At 36.8% G+C, this 17,731-nt stretch overlaps 1 protein-coding gene across 4 annotated transcripts in view; it reads left to right on the top strand.

Moving 5' to 3' along the window:
• The window catches only part of CSNK1G3 (casein kinase 1 gamma 3), a 78,112-nt gene extending 60,617 nt beyond the window's left edge, over positions 1-17,495 (top strand). For all 4 annotated transcript variants that reach the window (XM_032212934.1, XM_032212933.1, XM_032212932.1 and 1 more), the window contains 3 exons: positions 1,122-1,217; positions 8,362-8,468; positions 15,244-17,495. In XM_032212934.1, coding sequence (XP_032068825.1) covers positions 1,122-1,217; positions 8,362-8,468; positions 15,244-15,298 — 258 coding nt within the window. In that variant the 3' untranslated portion in view covers positions 15,299-17,495. The remainder of the gene's footprint in view (positions 1-1,121; positions 1,218-8,361; positions 8,469-15,243) is intronic.
• The last annotated feature ends 236 nt before the right edge of the window (positions 17,496-17,731 follow it).

Genomic DNA, 17,731 nt, shown 5'->3' with positions numbered 1-17,731 from the left:
TTTAATATTCTGTGATATTTTCAATTTCTGAAAGGGATCCTGAAGTTCAATGTCAAGATAGCACAGAAGTACTTAGAAACCAAAATAGCTTCCATCTGGTTCAATAAATGAAATCAGCATAAAATCATTTTTGCATTTCTAAATGCATGCTGGAGATTCTTATCTGTAGGCAAATGTCCAGACTGCATACAGAAAGTCTCAACAGAGTACAGCAAGACAGCATCTTTTCATCACTTTAAATGCACTTGGTAACTCCATATTAATAAGCACAATAGATAAGATCAGAAAATAAGTACAATATTCTAAAATCAGGATTAAAAAATGAAATCCCAAAGAGGGCTTGCTTTAGAGAGCATGCAGATGTAATATATACTCAGCAACACAAGCATAAGTTATAGTGACGCCACCATAATCGCATGTTCCTGACAGCACTCCTTTTCTTCTTTTTATGTTTCTATCAAGAAAAGTTGAATCGGGAATGGCTACTGACTTAATCATATGGTGTGTAATTACTTCCCATTGCTCCAGTAGTTCATTTTTCTGTTACCCAAGCATATATTAAACTTGATATTAAGTTTAGAAAATAAAATCCCAATCTCAGGAAGTAAGAAACACTCAAGTTGCTTGAAGCAATACTTGAAATGATGACAATTTTAAAAAGTTCAATTTTGCTCCATTCTCAAACTCTCAAAACACCCTCAGATCATGGGTGTTTTATTTCAGGAAGATATTGCTTGATCAGCTGATTCATAATCAAAATGGTTCTTCTTGGAATCATTTTGCATGCCCCTAATTATTCAGAATAATTTAGAAATTAGTGTGTATAATTGTATAATTTCCAAAATTAGTTCGCCAAATATTTTTATTCTGCATGGGATTCCATGTTTGACATGTTGTTAAATGATTTAACTCATTGTTGAACTCTTTTTAAAAGGGGGGACTTTAAACTGATTTGTTTCTGCATTTGTACATGTTTTATTACACATGCATTGGCTTCTATGCATTTTTGTGCTCTATATTTAGAATAAAATACCATTGATTAGCTGTATGATGTATTTAATATATTTTGGGTTCTTTTTCCTCCTCTTTTATGCATGCTTAATGCATTATATTACTGGCAGTCAACAGACCATAGGGCAGCTTGGGACCCCCATTCGGCCAATCCCCATCACTTGAGAGCTCACCTGGCAGCAGACAGACATGGTGGCTCGGTACAGGTATTTTCTGTTTTTTGTATGACTATTTCCGCATCTTAAACTCCTTGGACAAAAATGGCATGCATTTAGTTGCCATTTACTTCTAATTGTGTCCATAACTATACATCTTCTGTTATAAAAGCCATAATAAAAACATCAGGCAAAAATTGTTTTTGTTTCTACAAGTGCTTGTAGAAGAACAGCCATCTGCATTTTGAAATATAGTTGGATGATTCCTAGGCAATAAAATTGTTATTGAATGATGTGTAGTGAAAAATGGCAGTACCATTAGAGCTTCAAATGATTGCTGACTCTTATAATTTGATCATATGAATCACCCGTTATAGTAACAATTTCCAGCTCTTATTTAATGTCCTTTTATGCTTATGATTGAAAACAATATTGATATTCCTGTTATTATAATAATCCATTGGAAGTGTAGTCAAATCTACCTCCCCTCGATATATTATCTGCCTAGTTTGTGAATGTTATATTTGCTTAATTAGTGAATAATATCTGAAATATATTATGCCTCTGTTCATTTTCCCTAAAACAGTCTTGAAAAACAAGTTTACTAAATCCAGTAAAAGTTGTTGCAGTCCATGTGATGTAAAGAGAGCTCATGTATCTATGATTATACAAATTTGTGCAAAAGAGAGAAGCAGATGGAATGTTCCCTGTCACCTACTATTCCTTCTCTGTTTCAATAAGGATCTGGATTATTTCCTGCTGCTTTCTTAGCAGTTCTTTTATACCTTTTCTTTTACTTTTACTTCTACCAAAGGGCTTATTTCATTTTTTTAAACCACCAATATCTCTCCATTGCTAATATATCTTTCTTATGTATTTTTGAATGGCTATATAGCAATTTGAAATCACCCAGACCCTTTGAAAAGGTATATTTGAAGAATCATTTGTCTAGCTGTAGTTGTCTAGTCTGCTGTTGTCTCCCATACTTAATGATAATCTAATTTCCTATATTAAATTACTGTAATTTGCATCTGAGACAGGATTAGTGATTTAGGGATAAGCCATAGAGATAATAATGCTTTACTGCATGATACATTCTGCTTTGTTGAAAGAAAATTAGACGGCTTCATTTTTTTAAAACTGCCCATAATTCCTAAGTAAAAAATATGTGTGCATTAACTAATATTGAAGTACCGTATATACTCGAGTATAGGCCGACCCGAATATAAGCCGAGGCACCCAATTTTACCACAAAAAAACTGGAAAAGTTATTGACTCGAGTATAAGCCTAGGGTGGGAAATGCAGCAGCTACCGGTAAATTTCAAAAATAAAAATAGATACCAATAATGTTTTTGAATATTTATTTCAAAGAAAAACAGTAAACTAGCGGTGTATTCAATGAAATACTTCACTCACCTCATGATGCTGATGTCCCGCTGTGATGATGATGTCCCGTGCAGCCGCGGGAGCGATGTCCCGCCTCCTATGACACACGGCACAGTGATTCCTATCATTGGATCACTGTACCAGAGGAGGTGGGACATCGCTATGTGGCTGCTTGCCATAACAAGGAGGAGGTGGGACATCGTTGCAGAGCGGCAGGAGGGGGAGGAAGGGGAATCGTAAGACAGCCCTGCATTACATTAGAACGTGAGGAGGGGGGATGGTGCGGTGCGCGCTGCACGGCAAACTGACACAGAGGGAGGGGAAACTCACAGGGGCACTGGGCCATTCACGAGTGTCACCCAGCGGCATGGCCCCGCCCCTTTTTCTCCTCCATTTCGGGCAAATTTTTCACTGACTCGAGTATAAGCCGAGGCGGCTTTTTTCAGCCCAAAAAGTGGGCTGAAAAACTAGGCTTATACTCGAGTATATACAGTATAACATTATCTCCAAGGAAATGCACTTTGTTAATTATTGTTTTTTCTGTTGTTCCTGTAAAATTTCAGATTGTAGTCTTCAGCTTATATAGCCTTTAAAAAAAATCTATCAAGTACCATATTTTTCGGAGTATAAGATGCACCGAACTATAAAACACACCAAGATTTTGAAGAGGCAAAAAAAAAATATATATTTTTTTGCACTCTGCAGACCTCCCAAAAACGGCCCGTATTTTGCAAAAAGGGCAGGTTTTTGTCAAAAAAGGGCATGCATAGCCTTTAGGAATCTTATAGAGTGCTCCGGGGGGCTAGGGGGGAGCAAAAACAAGCAAAAAACAGCCAATTTTTCGCTAATTTTTGCCTTCCCCAGCCCCCAGAAGCACTCTATAAACCTCCTAAAGGCTATGCCATTTTTGCAAAGGGGATGGGGTTTCAGGAGGCCAAAAATACTCTATTCAATGTATAAGAGGCTCCCAGATTTTCACCCTTTTTTGAGGAAAAAAAGTCCGTCTTATTCTCGAAAAATACGGTAAATTTTTTTAGGGTTGTTTATTACAGTTTTTGGAAAACATGTAACAAACTTCTTTAATACACCTTAACAGCATGCCTGAAAGATGATATGATTTCTCTTTTGGGTATTTCTCACCTTACTCAACCTTCCGTAATCTCTTTGTCAACCTTTGTAATAGATGTAGGAAATAATTGTCATTCTGCCTAGTTGGTGGAGATAGCATCCAGGATGGGTTAACTCTGTTCAGTATCCACTGAGTGTACAGTTATGATGTCACGCCTCCTCTGGTGAATCCTCCCAGCTTTAGACTTAGTCCGATCAAAGGAGTGGATGTTTTCTCAGGGGTTGCCACAAAAAAGAGGGAGTCAAACTATTCTCCAAGGCACCTGAGGGTAGAACAAGAAACTAATCAAGAAGAGAAGGAACTTAGAACTGAGGAGAAATTTCCTGACAGTTAGAACAATTAATCAGTGGAACAGCTTGCCTCCAGAAGTTGTGAATGCCCCAACACTGGAAGTCTTTAAGAAGATGTTGGATAGCCATTTGTCTGAAGCTGAATAGGGTTTCCTGCCTAGACAGGGGGTTGGAGTAGAAGACCTCCAAGGTCCCTACCAACTCTGCTATTGTATTGTATTATTGTATGTATTCCCTTAGCTCTCCTCCAAATTAGCTAGCTAGATGAAAAGAACTTTTTTCCTTTCAATTGGCTTCCTGCTTGAATTTCATCTAGAGTTCCAAAACATCAAAATCTCTGATCGGGGTCCGTTCCTCCCCCCCGCATTGCGCGAGCCTCGCCTCACATGGGGCACCTGCCCCACCTTGCTTGATGGCCAGCAAAGCATACGGCGAATAGCGAGCGCCACACATTTGCTCTGGAGCGTTCCGCAAGATTTTTCTCAGCGGACAAGCCCCCTGGCGGTAACATAACAATCTCTGTCCTTTTCAGACCAGCAATCAGCACCATTTGCATCTATTCTTTTGGCATGAGTCAGCAGCGGCCATTTTATTTCAGCGCAAAGAGGTGGTGGCCATTTTCCCCAAGACTGGGTGAGCTTTCCCAAGCGCATCGACCTCCCTCAGGTCCTTATAGCCACGAATCATGACCTCTCTGGTCAGGGGTGGAACAGGATCTTTTCAGTGGCCCACAGCCATCCCTTCCTGACAGTCTGATTGCCGACGTCAAGACAGACAATAAACAGGCAGCCCCAGATCCACGATTCAAAGGACTCCCGGCCAAAGCTTCTAAGGCAACGCAAAAGGCGAAGCCTCATCGCCAATGGTTGTTGGACAAAGAGTTCCTCTCCCCTTTGGAGAGCTAGTCCTGCCTAACTTTTCTCTCTCTCCAAGACCTAGGCTTGAGTGCAAATAGCACACACTCTTGATGTATGACACACACTCCAAATTTACATCAAACGGACTGCTGGGTTCAGACACACATAGGCGTTGTTCGTCTCATTTCAGCAGACCGGACTGGGCTCCAAGGTATCTTCAAAGTCTATTGGACGCTGGATCAGATCCTGCATTTTAAAGTCCTACGGGTCCCAGGCCTTGCTGACTCCTCAACATATGACGGCCCATTCTACCAGGAGCGCCGCCACGTCAGTGGCATGGTCCACTCAGGCCTCGGTCGAGGAGATCTGCAAAGTGATTACGTGGACATCTCCTTCTCTCTTTGGTATTTCTTTGAAAACGATCAAGTCCTGTCCATCAATTCGCAGCCTGTTATTATAAAACTCTTGTAATATCGCATTTCTGGATTCTCTTGTAGCAAAATATATAATTATATCTCTCGGAAGCTGTCTCTGTTTTGCCGCCCACGAATTATGGCGGTAAATTTTTTGGATCTGCCAATCAAAGTTGAGTCCCGGACTTCCCACCAAACGACTGAAAGCCTCAGAAAAAGTCTGTTTCAAATTCTCCTGTTCATTTTCACGCAATCCCCTAACTCTTATTGCAAGCGCCGTCTTTTTATAATTTGTCATAACAAGTTGTTTTTCTGCATTTTCAACTTCCTGTTGCAACACTTCAATTTTAGATGTCAGATTAGAATTAGCTTCCTCCAAGAGTTCCAGCTTATCTTCCATTCCAGCAATATAATCTGTCATTACAGTTATGACTCATATCATATCCTCCTTTGTTTGAGCAATCTTGGCATCAAGCTTGTCACATAAGTCCGAAATAAGTTGCTTCATTTCCTCTCTAAATTCTTTAAGAGTTTCAAAAAGAAATTCTTTCGTTGACAAATCTCCAGTAGAGGGCGTAGAAGGCAAGAGCTGCGGCTTTGTAACAATTACTTGGGATGTGTTGTTAAAAAAACGTCTGGGCTGCTTTGATTTCGGAGCCATTATAAATTTCGGAGCCATTATAAAAGGGAAACAAACAGAGTCTCTGCTCACGTTGGTTTAAGATAAGGTACTTTCAATAAACTTTTAGCAATTGATAAAAAGAAGTCTTCAAGGAAACAGGGCTAATTAATTTGTGAGAAGTTATTCCCTTGATTCTGTGCCAGGAAGGTGGAAATATATCGTATAACAAATGCAGAAGCTATAAAATCGCCATTTTAAAAAACAATTAAACAAAGGAGTTTTTTATAAAATTGAAGCTGGTATTTTGAATAATAATTTTAAAAAAAGGGTTCTTAGGAATGGTCACTGCTCGGATTGATTTTAAATAACTTAGTTTCAAAAATTTGTCCTGAGGGGGGAGGGTAACTTGCCTTGAGCTGAAAAAAGACAGCTGAGAAGATCTGGCCGGAGTGAATGACTCAGCTTTTGTTGAACCTTCTTCTCCGTTCACAGCCAAAAAAAAAAGAGCTGTGAACTACAAAGAGGATTCTAACGACTGAGTCCCTCCCTGCTTCTTTCTTGCCTGAAAAAAGAGATATCTATAGATTTTAAATAGATATACGAACCAGAACTCTGACGGCAGCTCCGTTGAGCTACCGGCGACGGCAAGCCCCTCCCCTCGGAAGCCTGACATCTCCTTCTCTCTTTGTATGTCATTATCGCTTGGATAGTTTTGCATCGGCGGATGCTGCCTTTGGAAGAAGAGTGTTGCAGCAGGTCCTCTCAACACAGAACACTGAGGTCCAGACATCAACCCTCCCTTGAGGCCAGGCCAGGCCAGGCGTTGGTATGTCCCATCCTGGATGCTATCTCCACCAACTAGGGAGAATGGGCGTTGGTTCTTACCTGAGATGCCCGTTCTCTGGGTGGAGATAGCATCCATCCCCACCCTGTATTAGCCGAACCTTATAATAAGGAATAGGGACATCTTAGGGCACTTGTGATAGGTACTGGAGGAGAATGTTGGCTTGAAGGATTCCTGTTTACACCATATGTCAGTCTACAGATTCTCTTTGTCAAAAGCTGGGAGGAGTCACCAGAGGAGAGGTGACATCACAACTGTAGACTCAGTCCAATTGAATACCGGACAGAGTTAACCCATCCTGCATGCTATCTCCACCACCCAAAGAACTGGCGTCTCAGGTAAGAACCAATGCCCATTTTCATTCTGAATGGGAATCTGGTTCAATTACTATGGCCTGTCTTACGTTTTGGGAAAATAGTTCTATGTACTGAGAAACATAAGTGTTTATCAGTTTTTACTAAAGGTTCTCAGTGATGAGAGAAGTAGTAGTTCCATCTATGCAAAATGGTTTTATTTTTGTGCATTTTGTTCCTGGTAATGAATGGACTTTATTCATTTTCTTTAACATAGTTTCCCAGCATTTGAAATACTGCTCTATATTACTAAATTAGGCAATCATAAAGCAATTAGCAGCATCTTTAAAGAGAAGATTTTTGGAATTGAAATTCTCTGACTTGAATTGAAACAATCTGTTTCAATTCCAATGTTGGTAATGATTATATTTTTAAGTCACTCAGAATTGCAATTTGGTTATTTCTGTATTCTGCCTTCAGTTTTATTCTGTATTTTCCATTTCCACTAAAGCTTGGATGTCCAACTGGGGGCCCATGGGCTGGATTTATCATGCACAGCAGTGGTGGGTTCTGGGCGATATGGCCCGGTACGGCCATACCGGTAGTAGCCGGGAGAAGCGGCCACCGGACCGGTATGGTGGCTTGTTTGGCCCACTGCGTTCCATGGCCCTTTAATAATGAGATTGGCCCATTGCACATGTGCACACAACGTGCGGCGCCTGCACGACCTCCGCTGGCCAGCTGGGTGTTGTAGGGCGGTTGGGTGCACATGCACATGCAGCGCGTGTGCCCATTTAGGATGCCCAGCCTCTTGCGCAGCATACCAGCTGCGCCGGGGTCCAGAACCCACCACTGATGCACAGGCACGTCCACCCCAGCTCCGTGAAGAGAAAAAATCTTGCAATATTTTGTATTGCTTACCACCATTTTTGTAGATGGCTTTTTCTATAAGCAGTTGGAGAATTATTAGTAATTAATAAAGGCAGATATATGTGTCCAAGGATAATGTTGCAAGACCCAAACTGGGTTGGTCACTGGGACCAGAGGTTTACTATTCTGAGCTTTCAGACTTGTACAGGAGCCCATCCTCGGGATCAAAAAACCTCTTCCAGTAGAGAAAAGTTTCCTGATGAGTCCAAAACCTCAGAAGTGTAAACCTCTGGTCTCAGTGACTGATCCAGATTGGATCTTGCAATGATTAGTAATAGAAACGTTTGACTGAATAAAAAAAAAAACATACTACCATCTTTGAAATAATATGTTCATACACTAATTCCAACTCTTTGCTGTCATAATAAACCAGTCTAGTAAATGTAGGTAATTGTTATTGCATAATTTTTGAATCTGTTTGCCATTGCAGGTTGTAAGCTCAACAAATGGAGAACTCAACACCGATGATCCTACAGCTGATTGTTCAAATGCACCCATCACAGCCCCTACTGAAGTAGAAGTTATGGATGAAACCAAGTATGTAGGCTTTGAAATAAACTCTTTAGAAACAGCACATTTTGTGAGATTCAATTCTCCAATTGAAACTCTCACGATATTTAAGTTCTTAACTATTACAAGTAAAACATGAAGCCCTTAAACAGTTCTTTTTTTAAACTCTTAAGAGACAAAGGAAATGTGTTCCAGAATTCCAGAGAAAAATAGTTACCTATAACTATTTTAACTACCTAACCTATAAATTGGTTTCTTAGTTGAACCTATTAGACTCTCTAGGCCAGTGATGGGCAACCTTTTTGGCGTGGTGTGTCAAAAATCGGCAACAAATCGAGCATAACTCACGTTGTGTGTCACTTCGAAAAAACATAATTTTGCTCAATTTATAGTTGCTGCTAATGGCGCTCACAGTTCCCGTTGGCACTCTGCTGTTCCCTGCTGTGGTACGGTCGTAACCGACAGTCCCAGGAGTAGACTCTCTGTGCCGGCCTGACTGGAGAGAGGCGCGCACTGTTCCCGCGCTCCTCTCCTGCGGGTCCTCCCTCCCCGCGCTGATGACGTGTGTGCGCACGGCACACACGCCTTACCAGCAGCCCCTGCGCTCAGAAAGGGGCGGCGGCGATACAGTAAGTGAGTGTGGGCGGGGGAGATCACACGTCCCGCCCCCCCGTTCCTCTAGCACATATTCTTTCATCCTCGGCGGCCGTGCAGGAGCCGAGGATGAATCGCATGAAATCCTGTGCGTGTCACCCCAAATGGCTACACGTGTCAGCACTGACACGCGTGTCATAGGTTCGCCATCACTGCTCTAGGCTGTACAATTTCTCCATCATATATATAATACTACTAGAATAAATACTAGTACAATAATGTGATAGAGGGATTTTGCCATTATGCAGCTTGCTGTTATTTACAACAGCATTTTGCGCATTTATAAGAAAGCAAAAAAATAGCATTTCCCAAAACTTTTTAAAAGAATGTACAAAATACTCTAACTCACAATACAGCAAAGTATGCAGTTTTTATACAGGAAAACACTTCGGATTTTATACATGAAAGCAATTCATTTTTCTCTCCTGAAGTGCATCAAAACTCTGAAGGGAATGGGATATATAACCCAGAGTCAAATTTGCCATCTACAAAGAATAGTGTTAGTGACAGGCACAATTGAAATTAGCTAAAAATATTTCAATCTCTGCATATAAAATTCTCTACCACATTAAAACACCAGAAATAATTATGATCTATGCAACAAAGTAAGCAAGATATGTACATTTGTTGTACCATAAACTATTTGAAGAAATTCCTAAACTACAAGCTGAAATTTGAAAACGAAATACTATAATATTTTAAAAGGCATTGTTGGTTTGATCCATTTGGTCTTCATTAATTTAACTGATGTCACTGTCTTACTCATTACTTGACTGTATGTTCAAATATAAGTTTTCTTTATAATGTGCTGCATTCTGATTTTTTCCCCCTTCCTTGTATTTTCCTCATATTAGCTGCCAGAAAGTGTTGAACATGTGGTGAGTTTTAAAGCACAGGCAGGCAGAAATAGCTCCAGAGCATATAAAAACAAAAGTACAATTGGAAAAAAAACCAAAATAATTTTAATTGTTTTAATATTGGTTTTCTTTAATACAAAAAAAAATTTAATACAAAAAACTTGCTAGCATATTGAGGAGCACTTTTGCCTGCTTCAATTCTTGTTTGTTTTGAAGTGATGTAGAATTTATGTATTTTTATCTAATACGTCTGAATTTATGCTTTAATTTCAATTTATGCTTTAATACAGTTGTTTTGCCCATCGATTTGCCATTTTAAAGGGAAAACAACAATTTCAGGTATTTTAACTTCCACAGTAATACCTTAACTTCATGAATAATTAAATATTTTAATAGCACTAAATTACAGTATGTGCTTTCATCCATATTTACTGAGTTGTTAGCGATTGATAAATTGCTAACTAGTAAACTCAGAGAACAATTACTCCTATCAAATTTGTATTTTAGTGCTTTTCCACACTTCATTGTACTCATCTCAAAAATCAGTCTATAAAACATTTTCACTTTTAATTTATTATTGACAAATTTAGTTTTGGATGGAATGAAAAAATTTCTAAAATGATTTTATTTTTCTAACTTATGAATGCTAATAATTGCACCAGATAGGGAGGCTATATTCATAATATCATTGGAAGTTCTTTTTATTTTTTAAATAACCAATATTTGGATATAATTAGTGAAATTGTATTTATTGGTTTGGAAAAAAACACCCCATTCTTCCGGTCCTCTCCTCATAACTTGTCATCATCAACTTTTCATTATCAAAACTGGAAGAAATAAACTTATTAAACATTTATTTCCTCCACTTTTCAATCTTCCATACATGATATAAACAGAAAAATGCAGATGAAAATAATGGCTTAAAATATTAATTTCTAGCTACTCATCATGACATAAAACTACCGTAAATATATTATAAAACCCATAGCTTTAGATATAGTGGTATAAAAAAGCTATAGTAAAACTACAGAAAGTGGCAGTGATGTTGCATAAAGCTACTATCCCTTCTAATAAATTAATACACCTTCATTTTGAAGAAGGATACTGGAGAAACCATAATAATATATCCTTAGTTATTTGTAGGATAATATAGTTAGATACAGTACAGGAGAGTATGTCAAAATTTTCTATCTATTGGTCCTTTTAACCTGTTTTTTATGCTTGAAATTGAATTTTAATTGCTGTGGCTAGGACATATTATTTACATAGTTTTTTTTTTAATCATGCAACTATATTTAGGTGGATGCAAAAATATCAATTCAGTCCCTCTAAATATAGTTAAACATTTTTAATATATATAATAATATATATTATGTAAATATATTTAGTATTTATTTTGTATATGTTTTACAGATAGCATTTAATTTATGCTAGATTTTTATATAGTGAAGTATATTTGATTTTCTGTATTACCATATAATTTAGCCCTTACATTGTCAGTATGGTAACCACCATAAATTTTGTCTTCCATTGTATCTGTTTGCACAACCCATCACAATTTACATTGTGAAATGAGTTTTATTGGTGGGTTTACCAAAGAGTTGGAAGTATAGGAAAAACAGTAATGCATAATTTTACCACAAAAATAACATTCTTTCAGTTGCAGATTTTAGATGGGAAATGTATGCATATTGAAGTTTCTTGTGATTTTATCTATTTATTTATTAACCATATTTGTATGCTGCTGCAATAAAAAATGATTCTTGGCAGCTTACGTAAAAAGAAAACAACACCAAAAAGAAATAAAATTACATCAGCACTAGAAAAATAAGAAGAAAATAAAATATGGCAACAATAAGAACTCTTATCAGGGGAAGACTCTTAAAAAAATCTTGATCTTCAGGTGCTTATAGCAAACCAGTATAGAAGAGCCAGTCTAATCTCTACACGGAGGGGCTATGCCACACAGTGTCAGCATTGCAACAGAAAAATAGGGCCTTTTTGCCTCACCCACCCACCCCCCAAAGTAGAATTTGCAGCAGTTTCTCCTAGCTAGATCTAATTGGTCAGTCAGAATTTGGCTGGACAAGGTGGAAAAGGGACCTAAGTGCCAAGCCACGTAAGGCTTTATAGGTTAAAACCAGCACCATATACAGATGGACATTCACATAGCTGAAATGGAACAAGTAAGGATTGTGAGGGAGGTGATTGGGTTGATAGGAATATTTGAATTTTATTTTGCTGCTGCTAAGTCAGTCTAGTCCCGTGATGGTGAACCTATGGCATCTAGAGGTGGCATGCAAAGTCACCCCAGGTCAGATCTCTGTGGCCTTTCTTTCGTGAGCTTTTCTTTCCCTGCAAAGGACGAAACAGAAGCTCATGAAAGAAAAAGATTTTATCACTTGCCGCGCTTCCGGTGTTGAGATGCCCTGCCTGCCACCAGCCAGCTGAGTCTAGAACTCACAGTTCCTTGATTTCTAGCCTGGTGCCTTAACCACTAGACAAAACTGGCTCACAGATAAAATTATAAAGGTTGTTTCTTATTAGATACATTCTACCAAATGTAGCACCAGTGTCCCCTGAGGATAAATTTTGGATGCTTTAGCTGGAAAATTTCTCTCTTTGGAAAATATTTAGATGCAAATTATCAAGGTTGCCTAGCCAAGGAACAAGTCTTATATTAAAGATCCCACTTTTTACTCTCATTCTTAGAAGATAAAAGTATATTCCCAAGTAACTAATCAAATGCTTAATACATCATTCAAGAAAGGATCAGTTTTCAAAGCAGGCTTAATGTCATGTAAAATGACAAGCATGAACACTTTCAAAAGAAATGCTTTGTATTGTACTCCAATGTATTCAGAAGAAGCCTTTTAAACACATAATACAATTACATAAAACAGATTGAGTCGTAATAAAAAGTTATGTTATTACTTTTCTATATCATATATGATTCTAGCCTTTTTCTGAATCTAAGGGTAGGATCAAGTGCTTAACATTTGAAAGTGAGTCTCTTTAGTTGCAACGATGCTTCAGTTGGAGTTGGGAGTACAGAAACTACAAAATATACTTGCTCTATTGGTTAGAGTACACAGTGGTATCTATATTGCCAATCAAGAATAAACTAAACTAAACTATTCCAGCTCATTTTTTCTGACACTTTAATAGCAAGAACCTAGGCCAAAGAAATTCTTTTTTTAGTATCCTCCATATACATTTTGACTATCAGCATTCCCAATATAACCTTTTCAGAGAAAGTACGTCTCTGTTTTTCCCCCTTCCTCTGGTTTTATTTTCATATTATGGCAGATGGTTGGGTTTTGTCCATAATTAAAAGTATCTTTCTTCCAGAGATCATCACTGCAAAAAGCTGCAGTAGAAACAATACCATAAGGCAAACAATGGTCTCTTGAAAAACAGTTCACCATTCTGAGTAGGACTAGCTGATTAATCCCATTTAAGATCTATTAATCACTGTATTCATACTAATAGATTAACATATGTTTGCATTCTCTAATGTAGTTTCTCTGAAAAATGTTTTTCAACAAATTCCTGGTAAACAGTGAATTTCTGTTTCCTGTATAAGATCTGAAACATTTTAGAATATCTTAATGCATGGTAGAATAAATTAGTATAGACTAACTTTAACTTTTAATAATAGTTTTAATATAAATGTTGGCTTCACAAACATTTGAGTCCTTGAGGAGAAGAGAGAGAGAGAAGAGAATAGAATTTGGAAATGTTTAGCAAATGTTTAGTACATATGAGAGTGAGGCCCTCTAGTGACCATTTACTTAAGAGCACACATTTCGCTGGAGTTATGGTAGTTCTTTTATTGTATTTAAATACTGTACTTTTTAACACAGCTGAAATCTTACAGAATGTCTCTATGTCCGAAGAAATGGAGATGATGTTAGCATTTAAGACATGATACTGTTCTCATTTTCTTCAGTTCTACAGTGAATCACACCAATACATCATCCCTTAAGATTAATTACAAATTTATTTAGAAGAACAGACATTTACAGTTTCTGTCTGGTGGGACAATGTTTGATTTGTCATGGTTTTAAAGGCTAGATGATACGTTCTGCTAAGGGATTATACACAGAATTTGTTCTAAAATGAGGCTTGGTTCAGTCCCTAGTTGATATGTTTTTTAAATTCCCTGATACTATAATAAATCAATTTGGAGATCCAAGTTTAAGTCCTGATTCATATGCTTGAATTTCTGAGTTTCTCATTACTGTTCATTCAAGCAGAGATTTATTTAACTTCCTTAGAAATTGAATGAACATTGCAGATATAGTAGTTCTTATAGACAAAAATGCCAAGCTTTGAAGAAATTTTAAAATTTCTTATTCATTTAATTGCTGATATTTCTTGAAAGATGCATACATTTTGTAGGCAATACTGACCCCACCAAGAGATCCAAAATGAATATATGCAGTTGAATATATATCTTTACCTTGCAAGCCCACTAGTGTCTTCTGAAGTTCAGCTGCTGTGCAAGGTTTTAGTGAAACAGCAATGTCATTTTTTTTTTTCGTTTCCAGGATCTTAGGCAATTTTATTGATAACATAGTTTTACTTGATGTAATTATCTTTTATAATATGGTCTATACACTATTATAAAAACAGCAGAAGCAGTCCAGAATGCTTTCCTATTGATAAACTGGTAGGAATGTTCACTACATTTGTTGTTTGTCAATCTTAATTCTGCAGTATACAATAAGCGTTTAGATTTTAGTAATACTATAGCTAACATTAAACAACAAAGAAATTAAACAGATATTAATTACCTAGAGACTTTTTAGAACTCATAGAATTATGTAGATGTATTGCTACACACTAGTACTAATTTTAGAACTGCAGTTATCTCAGCTGTTCAGGGCAAAGGAGAATCTGTTTTTTTTTTAAAGACTATCCTCTCAAATACCCACAAAATCTGTGCAATGTATTAAAATAATAGGCTAATTGTAATAGTGGGACATAGCAATACATAAATAATATATTGTTTCTAAACACTGATTAAACCAGATAAGAAAATGCCTGCATTGTGCTTATTTTGATGTTTGGCTATGACTGTACTATCTCATCACACCATCTATTTAGATACATAATGGAGTGGCTTGTATTATGTGTCTTCATTATTATACATTTTTGTTTGCTATAATGCATTTTAATATTATCTGAATGGCTTCAATTTCAAAACTTCATGATAACTTTCAAGGTAACCTTTATTAAGCATGTTTTTTCTGTTTATATAAGATTGTTTTTATGAATAATTTTAGGTGCTGCTGTTTCTTCAAGCGAAGGAAAAGGAAAACCATTCAACGTCACAAATGACTTTGGAGGAAAGGAGACGGTGTGGAATTACTCACTTACTCATCTGCTATATCATGATAAGTCATCTCTAGTTGCCACTCATTTTTCCAGCATCATCTTTAAGTGAGAAGGTTCTCATACCTGCTTTGATTTTCTGGTTCAACATATTTTTAATTTGGATCATCTCTCCTGGGAGCTTTACTGCTGTGTCAACATAAGTACCTTTTTGATCACCAAGATACAAAAAAATGGTCTTTTTCCTCAGAAAATTTGACTTAGAAAACATTAGCAGTGATTAGCTGAAGACCAGATACTTTATAAACCTGGTATTTGCTAAGGTTTGGGAGATGCCATACGGAAAACGATTAAAAAAAGGAACACTGGAAATTAAGCTATTATTGTCCAAGCATTTAAAATATCTTGCTTTAAGATTTCTTCTCAGTAATAGCGTTTTTTTAACACCCCCCCCCCCCCCAGTTGTTGCTCTGGTGGTACTACATTTCCAATCTTGCCACTTAATATTATTACAAATATGGTAGAGTCACTGCCTGGTGGTACTAAGACAGAAGCTGGATGAATCATTTGAAGACAAGCCTAAATGCTGTGCTTTCTAAGGGAGGAAGTGTATCAGTGTTTGTAAAATCTGGGCTTTCAAATCTGCTTTTGCTGTACCTCTAGTTGAGATGCGGTGTAGTTAAAGTGGCAATAGTGCTTGTACTGAAATGCAAATATTTGTATAATGCAAGTTGTGCTTCCAGTTATGTATGACATCAATGCTGAAACATCAACTGAAAGTTGCTTAAGGGTTATAAAACCACACTCCTAGGAAGTAACTGCAAACATGTAGAATGGGAAATCACAAAACCTTAATCAAACATTATTGTTGAATCATAGTTTTAAAAATGAAGGTCTGGATGTACCAAGTAACAAACTGAAGTATGCATATTATTGATTTAAGAAAGGAAAAATGGAAGTCGGTTAAACATAATGCTTCCTTCAATGAATGTTAGCCTGTGGTTTATGATTGCCACTGGGGGTTTCTAGAACATGCTTACATTTCAACAAAATACTGCATCACTAAAATACAGATGATTGGATTGATTAGGTACTTTCCCGATAATTCCTTAAAGTGCCTGTGTTAGGAAATAACAGTTCATTAGAAAAGGCAGTTCTTTCTCTTCCTCCTCCCTTCAGTTTGCTTTGTTTAAAGCCATAATGACCGAAGCGTATGTTTATCATGTTAAGCTGCCAGTATCATAAGGATTTGAGTAAAGGAAATAAAATGGCTAGACAGATTTGTTGACCAAAATTCAAATTATGTGTCTTCTTACAAAAAGGGTTTCCTAGAGCTAACTTTTGTCTATCAGTGCATGCCTTTGGGCATAATTATTTATTTTTAATATCTTATGGTAACATTCAAACTGTGTATTAATTGATAAATGCACACCAGTTGAATTCATTATTGCATTACAGGGATTGTTTTATAATTTATTTTTCTTAACTGCCAAACTGCAGTGTGTTTTCTTGAATTAGGCACACATATAAACACATTGTGCAAATCTGGCTGTTGTTAATCACTGTTGCTGTTAATAATTGTAATAAAATTTTAATTTACCAACTTGATCTGATCAATAAAAGCATAAACTAAATGATTTGATAAAAAAAGTTCCACTTGACCATTTCAGCTGATTATACTTTAAGCACTAAGAGGCTGATTTTTTTAAAAAAAGAAGGTAGGTGGATAACACCTTCTTTGCAGTATTTGACCAAATTTCTTTTCTCTATTATATTTGTAAATACTTGCAATATATTTCTTATCATACACCTAGCCGTTTCAAGGTTTTCTTTGCCCTGTACAGTGTTTATATGATCTGAATTCCTTACACATAACACTGTGTATATTAATCCAGTTATGATGAAGATTAAATCAATGTAAAGCTTGTTCGTTTACTGCAAAGACTGGAATCTAGACATTGCTGTTTAGCAATATTTTAAGTACACCATTTTAATGCTAAGGAGAATGTTCTCACACACAACTTGGTCAGTAGAAAGTTACACAGTTGTGTTCAGGTTAAATCAACAATGTCTGCATTTATATGCTTTTTCCGGGTCTAAACTAATAAAATCAACATTGCCTGAATGTATGAATAATAAAACACATCCCTGTTTAAAAATATGTAATGGATGAAGAAGAAAAAATAAAGGTAGTTTTTTTTAACCCTTGCTTTCATTTTTTTGGTAGCACTGAACTAATGAATCTAAGTGATAAGAAAGTGGATGCTTACAGACAGCTTCATATTCTGATGTTTTCATTTAACGAATATGCCAGATATCATAGACATTTAACTTTATTACATGCTTTCTAATGTTGAGTGCCTACGCCTGGAATAATTGGGAAGTAGGAGATATGGTGTAATCCTAGTATTAAAAATCTACTTAAACTAGTTTGAAATT

Source organism: Thamnophis elegans, chromosome 3 (assembly GCF_009769535.1).
Source record: "Thamnophis elegans isolate rThaEle1 chromosome 3, rThaEle1.pri, whole genome shotgun sequence".
Classification (NCBI taxonomy): domain Eukaryota; kingdom Metazoa; phylum Chordata; class Lepidosauria; order Squamata; family Colubridae; genus Thamnophis; species Thamnophis elegans.
This window is presented reverse-complemented; position numbering and strand designations above follow the sequence as displayed.